This window comes from Harpegnathos saltator, unplaced genomic scaffold, assembly GCF_003227715.2.
Source record: "Harpegnathos saltator strain DR-91 unplaced genomic scaffold, Hsal_v8.6 scaffold639, whole genome shotgun sequence".
NCBI lineage: Eukaryota > Metazoa > Arthropoda > Insecta > Hymenoptera > Formicidae > Harpegnathos > Harpegnathos saltator.
This window is the reverse complement of record NW_020230470.1, coordinates 988938-1010305: the sequence shown is the minus strand read 5'-3', so window position 1 is coordinate 1010305 and position 21368 is coordinate 988938. Positions and strand designations below refer to the sequence as shown.

Here is a 21368-nt window from a genome sequence, read left to right as displayed (position 1 = left end):
CATTTAGTGGGATATGAAGGGTGTGATTTATTATGAGTTATTGAAACCGAATGAAACAATCACTGCGGACCGCTACCAACATCAATTAATCCGTTTGAATCAAGAATTAGAACAAAAACATCCGTATAGTGGCAAAGGAGAACGTTCTGTGAAACTGTTGCATGATAACGCTAGGCCACACATTGCTTCTACGACAAAAGACACCACAATGAGTCTTGGCTGGGACGTCTTGCAGTATTCCCGGCCCGGCCTATTCATCAGACATCCCTCCTATCGATTACCACTTTGTTCCGGTCGATGCGACATGCTTTGTCCGATGCGCACTTCAAATCAGTGGATGAGATTCGAAAATGGCTTGACGATTTTATCGTGTCCAAAAGCACAATATTTTTCCGACATGGTATTCATCAACTGCCTGAAATACGGCTTAAAGTTATAGAAAAACAACGACGCATATTTTGATTGCCAAGTTTTTTTACTTTTCTTCTTCTTTAAATAAACCTTGAATTTAACTGAAAATTTTGGATTATTCCTTTGCGCACCTAATACAAACCCCTAATACAAATTCTCTCTCAACACTATTTACTTTGTATCCCGCTTTACTTATACTTTATACGAAGACTTGACATTTTTGTCATGTTACTTTGCGGTTGAAACCCCGCTTCGGAGCTTTCGCGAATGTTTTCGGAGCGCGATATGCGATCTCGCAATATACTTCTCAGACAAAAAGCGAATTTCCTTCCGCGACTTTTTTTCGGTACTTGCTCGCAGGGCGCACGATGTCGAAATTTTAAAGGCAAATTATTTTTACCGCTCGATACCTCTCTCGCCTTCGAGCGATAAGCGTCTCTCGGCTGCGCGCGCGAAGCTCGCCCTTACCCATCGCCATTCTCCCACCCCCGGCTTAGCCGCGGGCCCCCCGCGGACTGTGAGTCAGAAGTCATATAACGGCGAGGGGATGAGGTCGCATACGCGAGAAGGTGCAGACCAACCGATTTGGCTGGCGTTACGGCGCACCGCCCCGTCTGAACTGAGTTATGGCATCCATAACTAGCACCCACGTCTTTCATTAACCCCGCCATTGTCGCGTGTTCCGCGGCCGCGTTGTTAAAGGGGCACGGCGAGAGACTGTCGAGGGTTGAAGCGGGACACCTATTTGTTTTTCCTGCGCTCGTATTTGCCCGCCATATGTCCCACTTACCGCTCGTCCGAGCATCGCTCCGGGATCACGAGAACTCGCAAGGTCATCATTGTGACACATCGCGTCGCGGCTCTCCAGATCGGGATCTCTCGGTCGTGTGACGGATTAGTTGATTATTTTTCTTACAATTAATTTCTACTACAAAGTACTATTTATAGGAGAGAGGGGGAGGGTTCGCCTTTCGCTTTCGAATGGAAAGAAAGCAGCCGCAATCGCTGTTGTTTGTCACGCCCGCGACGGGAAATGGCTTAATCGCTTTGCCGCGTTAACCGCATGTGCGAAAACTGACGCGCTGGCGGTGACCCCTTCGGTAACAAATAACATTGACCATAGTTTTGCGCGGAATACTTCGTCGCATCTGTTGTGCGGACAGAGATACGCGATGCGGTAGGGATGCGCGAGCGCGGATAAACGATATCGATCAATCACGCAAACAGGCCCGTGGAAGAAAATTAGTCCGACAGGCTATGACACGTCGTCGCGTGTGTATATTATGTGTACATGTAAAATATTGAATCGTTCGCATTGACCTTTCATCCGAAATTAATTGCTCTTTAATATTCATAAATTATTACACGTCATGTGTAAAACACATGCGAGGAATGCACGAGGCGGATACTTTAAGCGCGCTTCATGCAAAGCTGCGCATTGCTGCAAAAGCTACTGACGAGTGACATTGAATTCGACCTTCCCTCGAGGATGCTAATGCGATTTGCCACGGGACAGTGTAGTTTTGCGTAATTGAGGAGATGCGCATTTGAAAATGACGCTGGCCGAGCAACGGCCAGCGATGTTTTGAATTTGCGCTCCCTCCCGTGAGCGTCTATTAATCGCATCTTCGCTAATCGATAAATATTGCCTGATTAGGTTGTACGCGTAGCTCAACGGACATTGAATCATTTCACTGATATAATCCCATTTTGTTTTCAACGGGATATAATTTAATGGAATTAAACCCGACATTAAATGACTGTCATACACGCGTGTGCGGTCGCTATAATGGCTGTATTATAATTGATATTAGCATAATTTCTACTTTTTCAGCGATCGCGGATACTGCCGGATCGGACCGTGACGAATAATGCAATTAAAAGTATGCTTATGTACGCGACATTTTTCAGTTTTGCCCGCGGCGCGTGAAATCAACGTTGCATTTTAAAGCAGGCCAGCCGTGGGAGCCGTGGTGGTTTATTTGTTCTAACTTTTTGTGTATACAAACCGTCTCGTAACTAGAAACATGGAGTGCACATACATGTACGAATTTTCAGCCATTTCCAACCTTTTCATGAGACGAAACTCTTGAGCTCCGTGCTTACGGTGTTAAGATTTAATCAGTTTGAGCGCAAAAGTAACTACTCAACGATCTTAGTCAGTCGCTTGACCCAAACTTAAGTATTAACTCTCGACTGAAAGTTTCAAAAGGAATTTAAACCCTCGGCGAGTAGACGCGATCGTTATTTCCTTTCGTTAGTAAAATGTCGATGAAAAAGAAACATGCGTCAAATATTAATGCAAGATAAAATATAATATACAGGGTGTATACTAAGTATCAGAACAGCGAAATATCTCGAAAATTAAGCATTTATTAGAAAAAAAAACAAGTTTCAGACAAAAGTTGTATGGTTTTAAGGGGAACATAAAACAAATCTGTATCATTTTGTTTACGAATGGCGCCACTTTCGAGATATTCACTGTTCACGAGAGAGAGAGAGAGAGATATTCACATTACTTTTCTCAAATGAAAACCCCAATTTCTTATTATATCATATTTTTCTACTAATTAATTTGAACAATTTTTGTCTGAAATATTTTTTTATTTGCTTAATGTTTTTTGAGATATTTAAGAAAAACTTGGTAACTTTTTCAATATTTAACTTACGATATCTCACTATTTGTCGGAAAAGAAAAGTGATACCAGACTTTTTATTCTATTTGATCTTAAGAATAAATTGTTACAATAGCTAACTTTTGTTAAATTGATGATTTCGAAATTTTCAAAAAGTCGATAGGTTAACAAAAGTTAGTTACTTTCTATATATTCTATATAAGTACGCAGAGTATATGAGACAAAATTTATTATATTTTAATAATTTTACACACAACGTTTATATACATTAAACAATCACATTATTATTTCTTACAATAATACTATAATAGTTATCAGCTTTATATGGAATTATTAGTTTATTTCATTCAATTCGCAAACTTTCAACTATCATGTTTTAAACTTTGTTATTGAAAGTCACTATTTACAATTGTACGTTTCGTATTCCAAGTAAACTTCCCGGACAGACGGCAGACCGGAGGAGAGTAAAGGTCAAGAAAAAGTGGAAGGGGTGTCAGGATGAGAAACGCGCTATATTTTTAGCGGAGCCTTTGATATAGCTGTGTGTGTGGGTGGGCTGCGTGGTTCCGCCGGCTTTTTAGTGTATAGTAAACATCGCCCGAAGATAAACTAATTTGTCCCGAATTTATAAAGTCTGCTCGCGCTCGTCTCGGGCCGCGGACAAGATACATAGATCATTTATTTGCTTAAACAAACATCGAGGGGACGAGGAAATTGTGCGCGTGTTGCAGCCGTGTATGAGTTTTCCGGAAACTTTCCGCGCGCGCCACATTAAATGCTTGTAAAATAACGTCAGAGAATACAAACTGAAGATGCCGATTGCGTTAGATAAGTCTTGCGAAATAGTTCAAATATTATTAGTCAATATTGTAAAATCGCAGGATTGAATCATGATTCAAACTAGATCCCTGCACTCTTTGTCTCATTAAACAGCACGAAATTTTACTCGCTCGTAATGTAATTTGAATGCTCAGAATATCTCAGTAATTGGACATCACTTTGAGATCAAACCATATTAAAGAGACAAAAATTTCGTCACTCAACGTCAGATTAACCTCTTGACATACAAAAATGTTTGGCCGACGTTATATGTTTCGTTCCATACTCCACAGGATTATTAAATCGTTTATTATTTAATTATTTGTTATTCGTTTAATCGTTTAATTCGTTTAATCGATTTAATCGTTTGTTATTTAATTATTATTCATCAATCTTGTCGTATTAACATCGTTTTATGATTCGTTTCTTGTACAGCTTACGTAATTTTAAGTTGAGCTGTATTAAATGATATTTTTAGCACATATTAAATACTATTTTATTTATACATATGTCAAGGGGTTAAGACTGTGTGTGCACGATCTACCATTCATATTTTCCAACTTTTTCGATAAATTTTGCATTCATGAGTCATTATTGCCTCGGTACCGAAAAGGATTCGCTCTGTTTCTCTTCTTTTTCTTCCACGGTGCTCATCGATGACAGCGGATTGGCGATATACCCTCCGTCTATCGACAACGGTGACTGCATTAATTTGCCAGGTTGCAATCGTGGCGATCTGGTATGTGCAAGAATATGGGAAAGGTGGTGACAGACAGGGACAGATGGAGAGAGAGAGAGAGAGAGGGGTAGAGAGAGAGAGAGAGAGAGAGAGAGAGAGAGAGAGAGAGAGAGAGAGAGAGAGAGAGAGAGAGAGAGAGAGAGAGAGAGAGAGAGAGAGAGAGAGAGAGAGGGAGAGAGAGAGAGAGAGAGGGAGAGAGAGAGAGAGGGAGAAAGGGTGACAGAGACAGAGGGAGAGGGAGAGCCAGTTACACGCGTGTCGCGCACGTGATGCTCCGATATGCGATTGCCATGAGAATGTCGGACCGTGGTCACATGTGGCGATCGCATCGCGGCATGAGAAACTCCCGGCATGTATCTTCGGCCGCGTGTTGATACGGGTACGCGCAGTTGTGCGGCGATGATTAATAGGAATCGACAGAAGCCGACGCCGACGCTGCCGTCCGGGAAATATCGCCGATAAATTTTCCTTTGAATACGACTCCTGTCCCACTTCTTCCCTCTTCCCGCGCGAAAACCTTTTTTCTCTCGCAGCCTCCTCCTCTTCGTCCCCGTTGCCCCTCCCCCTCCCGTTAATAACGCTTCCTCGTTTCTTGATAGCCGGAAGCCGGCTCGCACGCTCGCGTAATAAACGACTGACGTGTACGGGCGGGCGCATGAAGAATTACAAGACTGCGAAATGCATGACGGTTCGGAATATTACGTGTCAATTGAATGTTAATAATTCGTCACGTTCGCGCTCGCGATGATAATGCGCGAGATAATCTCCCGTCGATCTGTAATGTTGCATTAAACATCGCCGATGAGATCCCGAGCGATGAGTGCGCGAGCGAAAATGGACGTAAAATTCCTCCCTGGATAACGGCGAATCTCTCTCTCTCTCTCTCTCTCTCTCTCTCTCTCTTTCTGCCATTGATAATGCCGCTTCTCCTCCCGGCGGCCCTAACGCGCGAGTGCGTATGAAAGGATCCGCCGACGAAACACATTATTGTTACGAATATTACATATTAATTGGTTGTAATTAATTTACCGTATTCAGGATTCGCCGACGAGACCGGCAAGGGAGCGATTAGCACATTGATGCTAATGCGCGTATTAATCGCGCACATCTACTACGATGAATTAAACATCGCCCCGCTGTTTCCACCAAATATACGTAAGTAATTCTTCGGATTTGCGACTCCGTCCGTCGAATCGGAAATATCTTCTCTCGCTCTCGTTAATAACGTTCCTCGGCAGAGAGTTATCCTCGCCGCCGCCGGGAGGGACGCCCGCTCGTTCGCGTAACGAACACGCGCGCGCGCGTGTGTGTGTGTGTGTGTGTGTGTGTCGGTGAAAGAGTTAAGGGGATTGGGAAACGTGCGCGCGCTCTTGTTAGGAACACAATGTGCACGTCGTTCGCTGGATGAAGCTCGGACGTAACGTGTCAATCGAGCGTTATTAATTTGCGGTATTCATTATCCTCGTAGATAGATGGCGATTAGCGTCGATGATAACGGCACAAATTAGTCATGCCGGCGTATTATGTCGCGTTAAACATTGGCCGCGCGTATCCGCCGAGCGCGCGAGCGCCGGCGATGGATCAATAATTCAGATAGGTATTCGCGCGTTTCCCTCACGCGTTAGTTTACGATGACGACTGGTGCGCGATCGATCATCAGATTCTTGCCGGCGAAGCTGTGCGAGCGTTACCTTCGCGCGCGAAGGAGAACGTTGCCTCCGTCGCGCGGCGCGTTGCAAGTATGCATTTTTATGTGAACAAATCTGGATTGTTAAGTCGCTTGAGACTATTCAATCGCTGCTGCTTAACGTCCAGCTAGCCTGACCGAGCAAAGTTATGACTTTGTTCAGCGCTGTGACCTGCGGATAAACAAGCACTCTCGAGCTCCATCGCGGCTCTCTGGCTGCAACCGCTGCGACGCGCGTTGCTTTACTTCGTTGACTTCGGTTGCAGAGCGACTTATTTAAAATGGCCGCGTTAATGACAGAGAGTTTATAATTATTATATAATACTTCTTGGGCCACACACACACACACACACACACACACACACACACACACACAGAAGCTGTGTACAAGGACGTGGGTATCACGTGCAGCACGAAGAATGCACGTCACTTTGAAACACGAGCGGCTTAAGCGAGCTCTCGAAATTTGCCGGCGAACATTGTTCCGCGCTAAGAGCGCGGTCTTTAAAGTGCCGACACATATGTACGCGCTAAGCCGAAGCCCGGACATTATGAGATAAGTGTCGGAGGTGATATGTAGCTCGATAGAAATCCCCAATGTCGGATGATTTAACGCGGGTCGATATCGCGGGTGTTAATATACGGAGTGCCGAAGTTCTCGGCGGAATCCTCGGCAGGAAGCACGCACGGCTGACGGGGACGCATTCATAGTCAAAGGTGCGGAAGTGAGGGTCACAAAGAAGTCCCGGAATCGCCTTCGGCTGGGTGACTCCGTGTCACGCGTGACGAGCACATCACGTACGCGATCCTCCGCGTATATACGCGACATATTGTTTTCGCGGTGCACTACCACGGGGTGCTACGAATTGTGCTACGGCGCTCGTTTTGCACCTCAACCTTCCCACCCTCCACCCTCCCCCCACCCCTCTCTCTCTCTCATTCTCTCTCTCTCACTCTCTCTCTCTCTCTATCTATCTATCTATCTCTCTGTCTCTCGTTCTCGCTCGCTTTCGCATTCACCCTCCTCACCCGAGTTCGCACAGTTCCACGAGTGGGCGTTATTGTGTTACGGTATACGGCACGGTAGCTCCGCGGGCTCCTACGGCGCTCCGGGCCACGGATTTGGGCGCAAACGTTATTATTTTTCGCAATTTGCTAAGCAGATGCTTCCTATTGTGAGACCGCCGGTCGGCGCCGCTCCGTTGCCGGGAGTTTATTTTCCCGCTCGTCTGCGCCGGTCTCCGACAGTCACCGAGCTCGCGATATTTCGTCTCCCTCCGTGCGGACTTTTTTTTTTACGCGCAAGCCTGTGCAATCGTAAAATGTTCGTATCTGTGTACGCGTGCAAATATATGAGAGACGCGCGAATTGCGGGACAAAGAGAGGTAGATAGAGAGAAGGAGAGAGAGAGAGAGAGAGAAAGAGAGAGAGAGAGAGAGAGAGAGAGAGTGGATGCACAGCGAAGGGCAGAAGGTTTCAGTGAGACTGAAATTTTTTCTAACGGAAAATTCCAGCGAGTAATTACTTGAAGAACATACAAGTGGCCCTTTTATGAGCAGAAGTCACTCTATAATATTGCGCTTCCTGCGATTCATCTCGATTATCTCGATATGCGTATCAGCGATGTCATTTTAAGACAGATGTGTCGTAATACTTAGATTAGATAGACTACGACAGAAAGAATATAAAAAGAAATGCGTGAGCGGGAGGGATGACGTTAAAATGATATTTTTTTCTTTTCTAATCGCTTTTCTAATCGCCTCGGTGAGAAATTTGTTAATAACTTGCAGCGTTTCCCTGCGAGGCCCGGCCGACGCGGCTCATCTTCCAATAATCTTGTTTTATTATCCGAAAGCATTACGGGGCTTTCGCTCCCATCAAGTCGCCCGGCAGGAATTTTATCCTAGAACGTAATAAATTCTCTCCCTTCTTTTCTCTTTACCTCGGTACACGGCTTCTCGTCTCAAGTTGCTGCATCCGCGAGCGAGCGCGAATGGCGCGTATATCCGCGCCGGAGGCTGAATATTTAAACCAACTTGCTAGCGCGCATTGTTTCGCCGGCATCCCCATCTCGGTGGACTACACACGTCGGGAAATAATGATCGCGTCGACCGTCGTTCCACCCTTCCTCCTTGTCTCCTCCTTCGCCGACGTCGCGTTCTCTGTGCCCGCGACACCAAAGCGTCCGCGACAACAATGTTGCACTACCGGTGAGATTGTACGGGCGTACTTCTTTCTTTCGTCAACCATGGGCTAGGGGGGTACGACGGGGATGGGGGACGTCAGTTCGAGACGCAAGCCTCCTTCATGGCGCATCGCCTTTCTCCCTTTTTATAAGGACATTCACGAGGCGAGAGGTGTCGTGAAGAGAAATACGATAAACTCGTGGATTAATAATCAAACTTGCTGAAAGTTCATCTCTGTCGCATCGTCTTCACCTCCTCTCGTCTTCTTTTTCTATTTTTTGTAGCGCGATGCCAGCTTTCGGCCTTTCGCAAAATTGCTTGCTCTCTCCGGATTGTTAATCGATAAATTTTAAGACGGTCGTGGCTTGTCGTGGCGCGTACACGTAGTGTTGATTTGATTTTCCGTTCCGGGCGCTTCGGTTGGCTATTTCGTGGTGTTCCTCAGGTTAATGGTAACGTCACTGAATCGTATCCAGATCCGTTTGACGCGTTAAACTAGTTTGAATAAACGAAGGGAAACAGATGCGCGAGAGCGGGAGAGCGAACTGCGAAGTCGACGACGCACACCACGAGGCAGAAGTTTTAACGTTTGCTAGTCGTGCCAGCCGGTCTTTTTCGTTTTTCTTGTCAGTCCTTTCCAAACATTCGCTCTTTCGAAGTTTATCATCATTTCTCTGATGTTCAGCGCTTTTCAGCGTTAGTTACGGAGAAGCGATACTTTTGCGCCGCATACTCGCCGACCGACGGTTTCCTATTCATTTCAATTCCACAATTTTCCGGTGACGTCTTGTGCTCGCGCTAACAAAATATTTAGTATCGTCGGTACAGCGATTGATCGATGAAAGATTAACGTGTAACACAAATCACTTGTATGCAATTATATTTTCGACATAAATATTCTGTTATTTCTTTTATCATTCTCTTATCTATTTCTTATTCTTTTATCAAATATGCTTCTCTTATCATTCTCCTGTTTGTTTTCTCCGCGATGGGGAAACGTTTCGTGACAAAAAAAGAATACCGATTAAAAACGAATTTTTAATCGGTAAGCCAAATTTTATTTTATTTCTTTGTACAGACACACAACATGGACGTGCGGACGGAAAGACCGCGAACCGCCGGTCGAATAGCACCAACCGGAAGAGTTACACCAACAGTACATCAAACCGGTGGAGGCCGAAGGAAAGCTATACCAGTTCCGCCTCCAAGAGTGCCGACTCCTATGCCCACCGCGAATAATAATCAACAACGGTGAGTGATAATCGGACGTATTTTTTACGAAAAGGGATCTACTTTAAGATTCTACCTTTTCGTCGCAGAATCAAATTTTCAAAAATGTTAATCGACATGATTAATCGTCACCACCTCGTGCGACCACCACGTTGTTGCTCTAATAATGAATGTATAATGCATTTGTCACATACACTGCGTTTGTATATAATTCTTGTTTGTAACATTTTATACAGGATGTCTGAGAGAAAAGAGAGTTTAGCGCTTTAAGGGCGGACAACACACAAAATGGAGGAAAATGATCCTAATAAATGGGATAATCGTCGGAGTTATTAACAATTATTTATTTCAATCAGAACAAGTGACTTAAAGTAAATGTCCCAATTTACCTGACACTTAATGACGCAATGTTACGACTGCTTAATTTTATAAAGACACAAGAAATTTAATGATGTAAATATACAATTGATTGAAGGCTGAAATATCAAAGTTTATTATTAAGAAATGAAGGATACAAAAAGTTTCAAAGTTAATTAAAATATAATCAAAATTTTAGCATAAATATAATTCGGACAAAATTGTCCCGATTGATAAACTCTGTCGACCTAATATCCGGACATAATTATTATGCGAATGAAACCTTCACTTCTTTATTGAGTTTTGTCGACTATTTGAAGCCATTCTATGTTAAACATTATTTTGTTTATGAACATTTTATAAACTATGTCTTGTACAAGATAACAATTATACACTTTATTTTAAATTATGGACTTTACTCGAGTTTCTTAATTTCTTTTGCGCTTTTTACTTTTTTATTAAATCTCTTATTTTTTCAAATAATTTTTTCTTGTTTGCTTGGTTTTTCTCTGTTGCTCAATAATTATTTTCTTGTATTTTCATAGCTAATTGCCGAAAGTTCTAAATATTACTATTGGGTAGAGAGTATCCGATTTAGTCAGAGAATTCTCGGGACTTTTGCTAAAAGCGTTTCCCTTTATTTTAAAAGGCGAACGGGTAGTCTGAAATACCTTGTGTAATAGAGCTTATCGTAATACTTATGACGAAAGGTAATGAAAGCTTTATATTTTTAAAGCACTGAAATATCTATTTACTTTTTAAACTAATGTTGCTAGTACTATTAAGTAGCTTTATTTATAAAAGTACTTGTGGAATTAATCTTAACGTCAATTATATTCCTCAGTTTACTTATTGATATTTGCGAGCACATATGTCACCAAGAGAGTTACACCGGTAATTAAGCATGTTGTCGGTTACTAGGCACTCATGAAATTATTGTATCAATAGCAAAACTCATAAAATTTATTAGGTTGGTGCAAAAATAATTGCGGTTTTTATCATTTTAAGTTTGACGCTGATTTTTCTAGTTACCGTTATCTTTTTCATAATTCTATCTTGTAGAAATAAACAAACTTATTTCCCGTTGAAGGAAATGTGTGCAGGCCACTGGTCTTTATTTTGATTAATAAATATAATTTTTAACTGATATATACGTCTTTATACTCGACATATGCGTTTTATAAATACTTTATATATACTCGAAAAACCGCAATTATTTTTGCACCAACCTAATATTTATAAATAACTTTTTTTATTAATTAAATGCATTCTTATAATTATTCTTTATCATTTTCGGATTGAATACCGTAATGTTTATAAGATAAAACAACAGAGTAAGTGAGTAATGTTTTAACAAATGTCAAACTTCTTAAGAAAATGTTAAGAACATCGTTAAAGCATGTCCCGTATCTAATCACGTTATAATTTTCTTCTTTATTGAATATCAAATTTTACAATTCTCAAAATATTTTATCATGTAAATATTTTTGAATATTGACAGATTTCGATCAAATGTTAATATTAAACAAGAGAAAATATTTGAGGTTAATAATAATATGTTTCTGTACATATTATATATCCAGATATGGAAACACGCATCCGGCGATTAGTACTTTTATCTTATTTGCTTCCGGTGCTTTTATATTCTCTGATGCAATTTGTCAATTATCGATGAAGAGTATCATGCTTTAAAGGAATCTCTAAGAGAAAATCTCTTCGCTCTTGCTTGGAATGTAAACAAACATCTACTTTCTTCCTATTTATACACTTTACCAAGCAATTTATTTATCATATATTTTTCATTATCATATATTTTCATCTATTTCCGTAAAAAGTGAACAATTGCAGAGGGGTATCACAAAATTTTTACTGGCTGTGCATCAGAAGCGAGTAAATCACTTGCTACAACTGAAATAAATAATTGTCCATATACTCCGATATATTAATTTTTCGACCCATGCTTATTAGGACTTCTTTTTTCCATTTTGTCAGTACTGTCTGCCCTTAAAGTTCTGAGCCTTTTTTTTCGACACTTTGTATAATCACATAAATGAGAACAGTCATGTATCGACAACTTTGCTTACATATTATAACATTTTTGTTGGCTACATTCTTCTCTGCAAAGATACGCAGTCTTGCAATACGAATAACGGCAAAGTATCGATATCTCGGATTCGATCCTCCCTTTCATCTCGTTCGAGCTAGTCGTGCATGGAGATGTCCCTGAAGACTGTGACTCGATCGCGCAACCCGCAAGAGCTGGCGAAACCGTCATGCAGCGACGATACATTGAGGTCACGCTCCTCGAAGTCGCGACGCGCTAATGCGCCCATTCGTTCGCCGACACGGTAGCGTACAACTTTGTCCCGCGGTTTAGCGGCGGATTTTACAGTGAGTTTCTAGTCGCATCAATTCCTCGCGGGGGTGGGCGCCATTAAGTGCGTCGCGCAGCAAGGTGCAGCCGAGGGTAGCGCGACTCTCGGAGTACGTTGGTACGGCTGATTAAACTTCGCCAGCAAGCGCAAGGGTCGTCGCTGCCCACTTCGCTGATCTCCCGCACCAATCTGCCTTAGCCAAGCGTTGGCTCGTGCAGAAGCAGGGATTTGCCCGCCGCTCGCGGATAATACCACCCCCGGAGATGTTAAGCCTTCGCGGTCGGCGTATTTTTCGGGGATAGTGTTCGCCAGTCGGGGATTTTCAGGGGTGCTTTATCGGACCGCCGCAAACTGCGCGCATAACAGTTGAGCCTGATAATTGAAGAGGCTAAGCGGACGAAGCCGGTGCGTGTGTACGTCGCAGAAGGACCTGCGACGCGTAACGATTTAATTAGCGGAGAATCATTTCACGTGCGCTCCTCTCCAACCCGCCGTCAAAAGATTTTATTTTGCGCCTCTACGTATACGCCGTGGAATCTCCCCTCGCGGCGAGGTTCCTCTTCGCGGGTGTAAATTGTTGCCTTCTTCAAGCAAGAATATTTTTAATATTTAGTAATATTGTTATTATATATTATTAGGTGTACAAATGAATAATCCAATTTTTTTCAGTTACATTCAAGGTTTATTTTAAAAGAAAGTAAATCAAACTGTTCAATCAAAGTATTCGCCGTTGCTTTCTGTAACTTTAAGCCATCTTTCAGGCAGCTGATGAATTCCATCTCGGAAAAATGTTACGTCTTTGGGCGCGATGAAGTCGTCAAGCCATTTTCAGATCTCATCCACTGATTGGAAGTGCATATCGGACAAGGCGTGTTGCATCGACCGGAACAAGTGATAATCGGGATGGAGCAATGTCTGGTGAATACGCCGGCCGTGCTGCAAGACGTCCCAGCCAAGAATCATTATGGTGTCTTTTGTACTGAAAGCAATGTGTGGCCTGGCGTTGTCATGCAACAATTTCACTGGACGATCTCCTTTACCAGTATACGGGCGTTTTCGTTCCAATTCTTGGGCTCAAGCAGATTAATTTATGTTGGTAGCAGTCCTCAGTAACTGTTTCACCCGGTTCCAACAACTCTAATAATAAAGCACGCCCTTGATATCCCACCAAATGCAGAGAAGAACCTTCTTTCCGAAGCGATTGGGTTTTGCGACCGATTGTGATGATTCGCCGGGATTTACCCATGACTTTCTGCGTTTCGGATTGTCATAGAGTATCCATTTCTCATCGCCCGTAACGATTTTCCACAAGAAAGCTGCTTTCGACGCTGCTTATTGAGAAGAGAAAGACACGCTGCCACTCGTTGATTTTTGTTGGTTTCAGTGAGTTCATGCGGTTAGGCACCCATTTTCCTTCTTTCTGGATCTTTCCCATCTCATGTACGCGTTTGGAAATCGTTTGCTGCGTTACTCCCAACTGTTCTGCAAGCTCTTTTTGTGTCTGTGCCGAATTCTCAGCGAGCAGTTGTTCCAAATCATCATTATCGCACTTCGGAGGGCCTCCCAGGGCGTTGTTTGTCGATTAGACTGAAATTACCGCTTTTAAACCGCTTAAACGAAAATGCGCACACATCGTACGATACAACACCTTCGCCGAGAAAGGAACAAATCGATTCGCACGCTCTTGCAGCATTTTTTCCTTGTTGGAATTCGTAAAGAATGCAGTGTCGGATATGCACCTTATCTGTTGCCGTTTTCGACTATACTGAACCGAATACTTTTGAAGGTTACGTTGAGCCTTTCGCCAAACTATATGCTCTTTTTAATAGCTATATGTCAACATTGCATAATCACAAAAGAGCGGGAAAATCTATTCAATTTAAAATTGATTTCATAACTGCTTAAAATAATTTGGATTATTCATTTGTACACCTAATATTATTATAAGAATATTTTTTGACAGTTTAAACAAATTTGACGAAGCAAAGACTAGAGTTTGGAGTTAACCTTGGACCAACATATACTTGCACGTCTCTCTCTTTTTCCCTTCACCTTCGCGAAATCGTTCTCGCTGGGTATGTCGCTCAAGCGTGCTGTGTAATTAAAGCTCTTCCCGTCTAATCAAGACGTTTCTCTCTCGCGCTGTAGTTGAAGCTAACCTTGTCTTAGACAAAAACCAGCGACGATAAGCGTCGCTGGGAAAAGTGATGAAAGAAGTGCAGCCTCGTGTTGTGTTGTTTTATAGTTGCGATCATTGATACCTTGCGAAAACAGTTTTAACGAGTTGCAGCGCGTAATTAATTACGTCATTGTGCGCTTTTCCTCCGACAGGAACGGAAAACAGAGGAAAGCAGCGAGACGCAACAGCGTACAACAGCTTGTCTTGCCTGTGTATCAGCGCCAATTAAAACGCATCGCTTTTTTGCTTAGAGTAACGGTAACAAGTGTAACGCGGAATTTTTTGCGTAATCGATTTGTATCGAACAGTGTGATGCTTTGTCTTTCTCTCGGCGATAATTATTCGATGTTCGCAGAATTTCTTTTTTCATCAACTCTTTTCGATACATTTTTTTATCGTATTTGTTTCGATACACGATATATGTTCCATTGCAAGTTCATATCAAACATTTATGCCGCGTTAGCATTGTTTAATTTGCTCTTCGTATGTGCAGAAAAGTCACAACGTATTTGAAATTTCTCAGAAAACAAGTGAGACCGGAAGGGTTAAGCTGGTCCCCGTCGGATAACGTCCCAAAACTTGTCGAGATTCATATTCGTAATTACTCGGGTGGACACGAACGCGACGTAGTCGTTAAAAGACTTTAATCTCAAGCTCACGGCCTGCAGAGAGAGAAAGAGAACCAGAGAAAACGAGAAGGAAAGAGAGAGAGAGAGAGAGAGTGAGAGAGAGAGGGAGGGGGGGCGGTAGAGCAAGAGAGAATAACGGACCGTAGAAAGGGTGCAGGCGAATACAGAGATTAGAGAACTGAAGATTATCTCGAAAAGTGGTTGTGTTGTCGTTGCCGAAGTATTCATAAGCCGTCCAAGGGTATATTTCTCTGCGATTTGGCTGCGCATTACGTTGCTGTTCTACGCGAACAAATTCGCATTCTCCTGGACCGGCTTGCGAAGCAACCTGTTCAGCTTGCACGCGCTTTGTTCGACCTCCAGATTACTAAATACGTATATATAAATCGCACATACATATATATGCGCGCGCGTATTGCACGACATTAAAAGCGAACGCGATGTTGCTCGGATTCAATCCGGATAATTATCGCCGAAGAGGCGGGAGACGTTCCTTAACCCATTTGCATCCGCAAGCGGAATAATCCGCGCATAACGATCGTCACTTATTACCAGCCGCGGGATATTCCGCGAGCCGCGACGTTCACTTATCGGCAACAATACGCGGAACAATACGTTCACGACGACGTTCGAACTCTCGACTCCTCGTCAATGATGTGCGTTAACGCGCGATGATACAGGCCGACTGTCAGTTGAACGTTTCAGATTTCTGAAACGTTCAGTTGCGTATTTAGAGCTGTGATGCAAACGGGTTGATAATAAAATGAACGATGTTTTACCATCGTCGCTTCGTATAATTTCGTGACGATGACTTCTCGTACAATTGATGCGTTTTTGCTTCTCGACACCATAATACGAGTAACCGCACAGTGTGCACAAGGGCAGATTATTAATTACGAACGATTGATTACTCTTCAGCTCCGAGAAACATATTCGCGTCAGCGGCCGTGTTGCCCAGAGATATCGAACGGACAGCGGTTAAACGCTGATCATTGAAATTCTACGATTTTCTGGTTCGCGGTATTTTTATGATTTCCACGGCATCTCTCCTTTCTGATCTCCTCCCTTCCCCCTCCCCCTTCACCCCCTTCACCCGCCCCCTTCTCGCGCGCTCCCTTTCTCTCGGCGAACGTGCATTTCATTAAATACTCATTTTTTTCCTTCTTTTTTTTTTTTCGCCGCATTCGCGGCCACCCTTCGTAAATATCCGTGCGGCGAAGGTTCTACAGCTATTCGCAATGAATCCCCCGTTTCCCGAGGGTGGTGGACGTAGACGCGAAGCGGCCGGGGTGGGGTGCGTCAGGAAGTTTGAAGTATTTTCCTCATAAAGCTTCCGAGGTATCTAAAATATTCGCGACGATGCGGATTTCGCTTCGGGATTTTAATTAATTAACGGCCCAACGCACCGACGGATCCGAACGGAACCCGTTCGGTCAGACGACGCGTGTTGCTACCGCATGGTAGCAAAGGGTAGGTGGGGGAGGGGAGGGAGATGAGGGGGCAAGCGACCGGGTGGGTAGGTGGGTGGTGGTTGGAGGAGGTAAAGGTTCATTAGAACCTCGCGCAGCTTGAAATTCTGTCGACCACAATGTAAATAACTCACTCGTGCTTTATATAAAGCAGAGGGAGGACCTTTGTGCCAAAGAGCCGCCCGTATGCGTTCATTAGGCGGTGTTTAGCGTAGTTACACCGGCACATTCCGAGCTGCGGAACACAGAGAGAGATCTACACGTCGTCCGCGCCCCCTCCACGTTTATTACACGTGTGCGTGAAGAATCGTTGGAACGCATCGGGAGGTGGCGAGAGAGAACTGTTCGGCATCGCCCGGAAATGCGAGGCCTCGCCGTATCCGTTCGTTACGCGCGGTAATTGCGTGGAGACTGATTGGACGGAGGTAGCTAACGGCGTAATACATTAAGAACTTGTTCGCTGTAAATCACCAGGGAGCGAGAGGGTGAGGGTGAGAGAGAGAGAGAGAGAGAGAGAGAGAGAGAGAGAACGGGGGGGAGGAGGGGGGTGGTGGTGGGTGGCGGCGGGATCATTTTACACGTGATTCCGTCGATACTTTAGATATACTTCGGGCGAAATAACTCTGTAGCAACTCTGGGAACGCGGTACGTACGCGCGTCTCCTCCGTGTGGACCGACGTAAGATACGCGAACGTAAACGCCGACGAGAAGCGCGACAGCGCTGGAGTAACCTAATATTCCGCGCTGGAACAGCCGCGTGCATGCGTGCGTGCGTGTTTGTGTGTTGTGTGTTGTGTATCTCGCGCAGAAGATCTCTCCCGCGCGAGCGCATAATTATACGAGGTGGAGGTAAAGAACACGAGATCGCAATTATCGTTGCGGATCTTTCTCTCTCTCTCTCTCTCTCTCTCTCGGCCGAGCCGCATGGTCGCCTCTCGCTAGGAAATACGAAAGACAATAATTCCGGACTCAAAGCGATCCTCCAGAATCCAGTACGCGTCTCCTGGGAATATCGTGACTAACGAACGCCGATGCCACCGCGGCGGAGTAAACGCCAATTAGCTCGTATTTTTCGTCAAAGAGATCAAACCCCGATGCTGTATTAGCGGAGAACGTAACAGAGGTTATACCGTCGTAAAGAGTCGTCGGCGGCGGAGACAAAGTGGAGGCACCATTGGAGATAATATCAAAGGATAGTTAAGCCGTAGTATAAAGCGCCGGCGTGAGAGAGCTTTCGCGTTCTCCGCACAGAAAACGCGCTCTCCGCTCCTTTCCTCTCCTCTTTTTTGCGAATTTAATCCGTCGCTTCGAGCTGTTAATCTATCATCGCTTTTTACACGTTTCGGCGAAAAATTGTTCGCGCGACGCTCGTCGCGGAAAAGTTTCACCCCTCACCGTTGCTCGCAATATCCAATAGATACACGTACAGATTACGAGTCATAGTCGTTGCCTCGGACTTTTTTATCTGTACTAATACTTGTCAATTTGTCCCTCACTGTTTTTTACGTACTCTAGTGCCTGGTCTATTAGTCAAGTACTAATGAAAGAAAAATTGTCTGAAAAAACGGGGGAAAGTAACAGGAAGCTTAGTGTATCTGTGAAATATAATACATTGCAATCATTCATGGTTGAAACATATTCACTTAAAAAAAAAAAAGTATCCTATTTGTAAAGGGGTTTTTTGCCATAGTCACATATTCTAAGCCTTTTACAGAAAAAGAATTTCTCCTTCGATAAAGTGAAGATTAAAGTGATTCATTTAAAATTTATTAGATATTATTCAAACTGTTTCCTTCTTGTCTCAAGAGGATGATTCATGTTATATTAATTAATTTTTCACTTATATGTCGGCTTCTTTTGTTTAATCTTTGTACCTCCAGACATGAACGAAAAAATAAGCATATGCTCATGGGTCAGAATATTTGGAACGCTTTTTAAAAAAGGTACGTACGTTGCTGTAAGATATAATGAAGATAATTGAACCATATTTGGTCATATATAGTTTATAATCTATTGTAAGAAATTGAATAATATATTCTTTCTTGTAACTATGTTTTATACAATTGATTATGATGAACATCTTTGTAGCTATAAAGTCCATAACAAAACTAATTGGAAATTTATTTGTTATGATGATCTTATTTCATTCGTGCCTACTTATTGTAGAACTGGAGCCAGAAGTACATATATATATATATATATATATATATATATTACTTTTCGCTATACATTGTAATAATCTTTTCAAATTAACTAGCATAACCAGTAAGAATAAAGTACAGTAAGAATAAATAATAATCTTCTTAGAAAAGATTAAATCTGTGTATAAGAGCAAATTTAGATTAAAATCAATAAGATTTGCATTATATATATATAGCATATAATCCCTCTAATTTTAAAAATAATGCGTTTATAATATTTTTTTCTCAATTTTAGAGAAATTTTCTATATAAGGAGGCCATATATAAGAATAAAATCCCCTAAAATTTAGATAATTCCACTTATTCTAAAATTACTTTTCTTTTAATGTTGCGACTAACGGAGGGTCAAACATGCTCGCGATGCAACAGCGTGTTAAAGAAACAAAGTTCGATAATTAAATACGGAGCTTCCTGAAGTCTGGACTTAATCTCGACGAATCGGAGATCGACACTCCACGACGAAAATTTTCAAACAATTAGATTTTCCAACGACTACAAAACGTCACACTGGAATTTCAGAAAAACGCAACGTCCACTTGAATACAAACATTCTTGGCACATTTAACTTGCATAAGAAGCAGCGTTTGCGCGCTAATAAAGTCACGTTTAATGAGTGTCCGTGTCATTCGCGAGGAGGAGCGCTGTGATCGTGCCGTCTCATGACACGAATCGACATTCCTTCCGTCTTCGTTTGAACTTTGTCATCTCGTCCTCGGTTCAATATCCTCTTGCGCGCGATGCCTCCATGCAGCTCCAATTTGAGACCGGTTGAAAGACTCTGCCACTCGATTGATTTGTCGCGCATGTCGAGAGTTAATTAGCCCCGAGCAGGCGACGGTAACCTAAAGGTTCTCCGGCTGGCGACCTTTAATCAAGCGATTAATCAAGCGATAACTGGACATTATCGACCACCGTGTTTGCGACGATCGAGACTAACCTAAAACCTCGTGTCGGTTCGACTTTCTTGTAATTTGGCTAATTATTCGTTTGATCAATGTCTTGAAGAATTACGTACTCACACGTACGCACACATATGAAGCGCATCGTCGCGCTCCTTCCAATCTCCTGATTACTTTTACAGCTCGTGGGAATAAAGTTCTATGACCGAGATAACATTTATTTCGCAACTTTTCATCATTCATTTTATATCGGTTTTTTATTAATTTTTTATTAATTTGCGTTTTGGACCGTTGCCAGAGGAATTTTTGTACTTCCGCTTTTTTACCTTACATTGATTTATACGACTCGACTCGTCGACATACGAATTGATGGTATAATTCCCCTTTTTACAGACCGACCCGCGCTCGTTACTCGCTTCTCTTCGATATTGAATTCTGTAACATTGTATTCTTCGAAAGGGTGCGCCAGAGAGAGCCCACCAGCACACTCGACGGTACTTCCGTATTTTTATGACCGAGTGATAACGATTTATCTCTTTATGGCGCTTCGAGAGCGATTTGCGATTCTTTGCGACTGTTGATAGTAACTGATACTTTTTACTCACTCGGTACTTGGCGGTGATTTATATTTTGTCACTGGCCACTCCTTTCGCCACCTTTTTTTCATCCCGCATCAAGCCGTACCGGCGCGCGGATCGTGTATCGATGGTTTTGATGGATTGTGCGAGCACGCGCGAGTGCGCTGCCTCAAATACGTCGAGGTACTTAACGAGCCGGATTTTCACAGGGTTCGACCGTCGAATGGGGCACGCGTATCCTGTCTGCCATGAGGACGCGATGAGACGTGCGTCCGATTCGGACCGCGTACGAAAATGGCACGCCGCGGGTCAAAGGCCCGCGGAAATTTTTAACGGAGCGACTAGCCGCTTTCTCTCACTGGCCGGAGGGGTGTCGCGAGTCGCACATACGAGGTGTTCCGAAAATACCGCGATCTTACCGCTTTCGTTTCTCAACGCGATTAACTGGCAACAATAGTCGGCGTCTAAGTTTCGCCTCACTTTCGTACCTCCATCGTGTCCAACGTAATGAGTACGCATAAATATGTATAGAGATTATTAATCAGAGCTGATATCTCGGGAGTGAAAGACTACTCCCCTTGATCGAATATTCAAATTCGCTCTCCTTCAAAGACGCAGGAGTGGCAGTATGCGTAAAATATACTAAAGAGGCTCATCAAATATTCCCGTAAGATATAAATCTCGAGTAATTAAATTCGGGCAAATTTGCGTGGGACCTAACGCGACTGGAAGTTAATAATGAATGTAACAAGCGTTTGGGTTTGTTTCGCTTTTATTCCTCTTAACGAAGAAATCGGTCGGTGGCTCGATAAGCAGTTGGGCTGAAAGGAATTTTACGATAAGATTTATTTCAAAACACGGAGTGTCGCACTTTCGCGGTGAGAAATATTTTAGGGTTTATAGAGCAGCGCAAAATCTTCTTTATCGGCGCGCGATATACCCGGTGTCACGATAGAAGCGGCTGGTATCTCAA

At 43.2% G+C, this 21368-nt stretch overlaps 1 protein-coding gene across 1 annotated transcript in view; it reads left to right on the top strand.

Annotated features, from left to right (window-relative positions):
• LOC105182568 (uncharacterized) overlaps nucleotides 1-21368 on the top strand; it is a 128214-nt gene that overhangs the window by 21774 nt on the left and 85072 nt on the right. Inside the window, exon 2 of the mRNA XM_025304691.1 lies at nucleotides 9557-9729. Within this exon, the coding sequence (XP_025160476.1) occupies nucleotides 9566-9729 (164 nt within the window). The 5' untranslated portion in view covers nucleotides 9557-9565. The remainder of the gene's footprint in view (nucleotides 1-9556; nucleotides 9730-21368) is intronic.